Source organism: Otolemur garnettii, unplaced genomic scaffold (genome assembly GCF_000181295.1).
Source record: "Otolemur garnettii isolate 467f Iridium unplaced genomic scaffold, OtoGar3 scaffold00104, whole genome shotgun sequence".
Lineage (NCBI taxonomy): Eukaryota > Metazoa > Chordata > Mammalia > Primates > Galagidae > Otolemur > Otolemur garnettii.
This window is the reverse complement of record NW_003852499.1, coordinates 429154-434335: the sequence shown is the minus strand read 5'-3', so window position 1 is coordinate 434335 and position 5182 is coordinate 429154. Positions and strand designations below refer to the sequence as shown.

Here is a 5182-nt window from a genome sequence, read left to right as displayed (position 1 = left end):
CCAACTTTTGGGTTTAGGCAATTCTCTTGCCTCAGCCTCCCGAGTAGCTGGGACTACAGGCACCCGCCACAACACCCAGCTATTTTTTTTGTTGTTGTAGCAGTTTGGCCGGGGCTGGGTTTGAACCTGCTACTCTCAGTATATAAGGCTGGCACCCTACCCACTGAGCTACAAGCGCTGCCTCCCCCACCCCTTTTTTTTCTTTGAGACAGAGTCTCATTCTGTCACCCTGGGTTGAGGCCCATGTCATCAGTACAGCTCACAGCAACCTCAAACCTCGGCTCAAGCGATCCTCTTGCCTCAGTCTCCTGAATAGCTGGGACTTATAGGCACCTGCCACCACGCCTAGCTAGTTTTTTCTATTTTTAATAGAGATGGGGTCTCCTTCTTGTTCAGGCTGGTCTTCTAACTCCTGAGCTCAAGTCATTCACCCACCTCAGCCTCCCTGAGTGTTAGGATTACAGGAGTGAGCCACAGCACCCAGCAGGCTAATTTTTTTCATATTTTTAATAGAGACAGGGTGGTCTCCAACTACTGCTTGCTTAGGCTGGTCTCCAACTCCTGAGCTGAAGCGATCCTCCCCTGCCTTGGTTTCCCAGAGTGCTAGCCTGGCCTCTGAAGTTATTGATTGATTGATTGAGCCTTTTGAGAAGGCAAATGGTTGAAAGTGCCTGCTGTGGGAATACACCTAGACCACTAGGTGGAGGTGGGACAGTTTGTGAAGGCCAGTTGGGAGGATCTGAAGAAGGAAAATACATTATGGTGAGGCAGACAGGCAGGTACTGGAAGAGAAGTAATAGCCAAGAGATGGACTAAGCAATTGAATAATGTGTTTGCTCATTCTATAATCTCTGTGATTGTAATAATAATTGCAATGATGAGATATAACAGGCACACTTGATATTGCAAGAAGTCTTTAGCTCCAGAATATGAAAACCTCTGTACCATTTTCCAGCTCCATTACTCCTGTGACTTAAACAAGTTACCCAACTCTTGGTTCTTCTATTTCCTTATCTGTAAAATGGTCTGTTGGGGTGAGCATTAAATGAGAAGTAAGTGAAAGTGCTTGGTAAAAATCAAAGTTTCATACTACCAAATGTGAAAAAGATTGGAAATTACTCAATACAAATGTAAGCAAAGAAAACTAAATAATAAAATTGCCACCAGAGGCTGAGCGCTGTGGCTCATGCCTATAATCCTACCACTCTTGGAGGCCGAGGCAGGTGAATTGCTTGAGCTCACAAGTTCAAGACCAGTTGAGCAAGAGTGAGACCTTATCTCTAAAAAATAGCTGGGCGTGGCTTGATGCCTGTAGCTCAGTGGCTAGGGAGCCAGCCACATGGACCAGAGCTGGGGAGGGTTTGAACCCAACCTGGGCCTGCCAAACAACAATGACAACCACAACCAAAAAAACAGCCAGGTGTTGTGGTGAGTGCCTGTAGTCCCAGCTACTTGGGAGACTGAGGCAAGAGACGCTTGAGCCCAAGAGTTTGAGTTTGCTGTAAACTATGACACCATGGCACTCTACTCAGGATGACAAAGTGAGACTCTATCTCAAAATAAATAGCCACCGAACAGTGATCCAGACAATGACATTCCACCTCGCAGATTCTCTCCTGGGATTCCACCAAGTCTAGATGTCACAGCACATCAGGGACATTCGCAGGCAGAAGTTTATGTAAACCTGTCTAGAATTTGGTGAAGAAGGATCTTGGAAATGTAATTCTCTCAGGCAGCTGAAAGATCAAGTTAATTAATCAATCAGCTGAGACTTCCCTGAGTTCCTAGGGATCACTATGCTGAATGTATTTCACTGGCCTCTGATCCATACTAGGATTAGAAATCATTTGGAAAACAGGATTGAGTCCCTGTTAATTTGTCTTCAATTATTTTTCCTTAATTTTCAAAATTTCTAAAGACACAATTTGGTTTTTGCATTTAAAATTTTGCTTGAATGAGCTGATAATATTCCCCCAAATCCAAATGTTCTTAACTTAATTGCCTCAAAGCCAATTCAGATGCTGATGAAAGGGAAGAGAAATTAAGAGGCAGTTATTCTCGGCACTGAAAGACAGTATAGCATTAGGGGATGATTTTGGGAAGAATATGGTTTGGGCCATATCTAATATGGGTTCATGGACATGAAAGATGGAAGAAAAAAAGAGGATTATTTGGAGTGGACACAAAAATGCAAAAGAAGCTGAAAGTAGTACCATCAGCAGGTGGCTATGAAAGCAGCCATTGATACCTTGTTGCGCAGGTGACCAAAATCCAGCGAGAAGGAAGTGGCACTATCCCTCCTCTTCACCACATAGCACAGGTAGGTCTCATGCCGACCCTTAGCCCATCGGACATTTTTGAAGTGGTAGAGAAACTTCTTCCGGTTCATCAGGAGGCTGTGGGTGAGAGGAGGGGGAGGATATGCAGGAGTGCTGTTCATTATCTGGCCACCCTGGGTTTTCTTTCACTCCCCCCCCCCATTTGTAATTACTTGGGCTAACCACGAGAAGACGCTCTGGCTTCCTTTGCTGGCGCCTGAGACCCACTGAACTGGGAATCCATTCTAAGCTCCATTGCTGCTTACATTTAAGACCAACTGAGAGATGCTCAGTAAGAGCCCCAAACCCTTATTAGCTCCCAAGATAATCTGCGAAGGCTTTCTTCTAAATCCTGATGACTCGGAATTAATCAAACTTGTTCCTCATTCCATAATTATATGTACAGGTTTCTGCTCCAGTCTCTGTCTGAATGTCTGATATGTACCTCAGACTGAACATGGTCAAAACAGTATTCCGCACCTCCCGCTGTCCTGAACTGCCTCTCCGTCTGCCTTCCCCACCTCAGGTAAGCAGCCTGGAAGCTTGGAATCATCATCCCTGATTCTTCCTTCTTCCTCCGTCTTCATATTTAATTAATCATCAAAATGTGTTGTTTCAAACTCCCAAATATCTTGAATTTGCACCTGCTTTATTTTCTCTGTTCTCTGCTTCGGTCCAAGCCCTCATCTTCTACCTTTTTTTGTGGTGCTGGCCTCTGCCTCCAGTCCCTCCGACATAACATTCTCCACACTGTCACCACAGTGATCTCACTACCCAGTGTGCCATGTCATTTTCATGCTAAAAACCTAACAGTTCTGTCCACAGAAAAAATTCCAAACTCTTCAATGTAGTGTTTTTGGCCAGTTTTCTTTTTTCTTTTCTTTTTCTTTTTGAGACAGAGTCTCAAGCTGTCACCCTGGGTAGAGTGTTGTGACATCACAGCTCACAGCAACCTCCAACTCCTGGGCTTAAGCGATTCTCTTGCCTCAGCCTTCCAGGTAGCTGGGACTACAGGCAGTGGCCACAGCACTTGACTATTTTTTAAGTTGTAGTTGTCATTGTTGTTTGGCGGGCCCAGGCTGGATTCAAACTCACTGGCTCTGGTGTATGTGGTTGGCATCCTAGCTGCTTAAGCTATAGGCCCTGAGCCAGGCCAGTTTTCATAGTTGGCCCTCAATCAATATTTCTACCTTTGTTCCTAGTACTGGTTTCCTTCCTTCCCCCAGGGGCAGCTCCCTTTGCAGCAGCCCCCAGTCCAGCCACTTCCTCTGCAGCAGCTCCCTCTGCAGCAGCTCCCTGTGCAGGAGGCCCCTATACTGCAGCTCCCTGTGTAGCAGCTCCCTCTGCAGCAGCCCCTGTCCAACAGCTCCTTTTGTAGCAGGCCTTCTATACAGTAGCTCTCTATGCAAGAGACCTCCCCACTCTATACAACAGATTCCCTATACAGCAAGCCCTCTCCTATATAGCAGCAGTTCCCTCGGCAGCAGGCCCCTGTACTCCTTCTGTAGCAGGCCCTAGTATATCAGCTCCCTCTAAGGCAAGAGAATTGCTTGAGCCCAGGAGTTTGAGGTTGCTATGAGCTCCACTGCAGAGGGAGCTGCTGCTGTACTGGAGGGCCGGCTGTATGGGGAATCTGTTGTATGAGTGGGTGGGGGGGCTCCTGCATAAAGAGCTGTTGCTACTATATAGGAGGCCTGCTGCAAAAGGAGCTGCTGTATAGGGGGCTGCTGCAGAGGGAGCTACTATACAGTAATAGCAGTTCTTTATGCAGCAGGCCCCCCACACAACAGATTCCCTATAGGGTTTCTGTTGTTATTGTTATTGCAGCAGGCTCCCCAGTACAGCAGCAGCTCTCTCTGCAGCAGCCCCCTGTACAGCAGCTCCCTCTGCAGCAGCCCCCTGTACAGCAGCTCCCTCTGCAGCAGCCCCCTGTATAGCAGCTCCCTTTGCAGCAGGCCTTCTATACGGTAGCAGCAGCTCTGTAAGTGGGAGGCCCCCCATACAACAGATTACCCATACAGCAGGCCCTCCAATATAGCAGCAGCTCCCTCTGCAGCAGCCCCCTGTACAGCAGCTCCCTCTGCAGCAGCCCCCTGTATAGCAGCTCCCTTTGCAGCAGGCCTTCTAAACAGTAGCAGCAGCTCTCAGCCGGAGGCCCCCCACACAACAGATTACCCATACAGCAGGCCCTCCAATATAGCAGCAGCACCCTCTGCAGTGGCCTACTGTACAGCAGGTCCCTAAGCAGAAGACCCTCTGCTCAGCAGCTCCCTCCCTTGGGGCAGCTCCAGGAGGCTAGTCTGCTTTCCTTCAGCTTTGTCTTTCCTACCGCCTTGCTGAATGCTTCCCTTCCTTTTTTCCACTGGGCAAACTCTACATCCTTCAAAGCCTAACCACAATTTCAATTCTTCTAATACAATCCTTTTCACTACCACTATCTCATATATTCTAAACAAAAATCTAACAATAGCAATAACAATTAAAAACCCTCCTCTAGGTTCCTATTATTTTCAAATTTATCAATCGCTGACATCTCTGTCACCTCAATAAGACTTTCTGTGTTTTGAGGCAGAGTGTCACTTCATTTTATTTTCAAATGTCACTTAATAAATATATATTTTATTTTTTTTGAGACAGATTTGTTGCCCGTGGTAGAGTGCTATGGCGTCATAGCTCACAGCAACCTCAGACTCCTGGACTCCAGTGATTCTCTTACTTCATCCTCCCAAGTACCTGGGACTACAGGCGCCTGTCACAACACCTGGCTATTTTTTTTTTTTTTAGAGGTGGGGTCTCGCTCAAGGTCAAGTGATCCACCTGCCTCAGCCTTCCAGAGTGCTGGGAAGCCAGGTGTGAGCCATGAT

The 5182-nt window shown here is 47.0% G+C and overlaps 1 protein-coding gene across 2 annotated transcripts in view; it reads right to left on the bottom strand.

Moving 5' to 3' along the window:
• AICDA (activation induced cytidine deaminase) overlaps positions 1-5182 on the bottom strand; it is a 12401-nt gene that overhangs the window by 1982 nt on the left and 5237 nt on the right. For both annotated transcript variants that reach the window (XM_012809319.1, XM_003796455.2), the window contains exon 2: positions 2249-2396. In XM_012809319.1, the coding sequence (XP_012664773.1) occupies positions 2249-2396 (148 nt within the window). The remainder of the gene's footprint in view (positions 1-2248; positions 2397-5182) is intronic.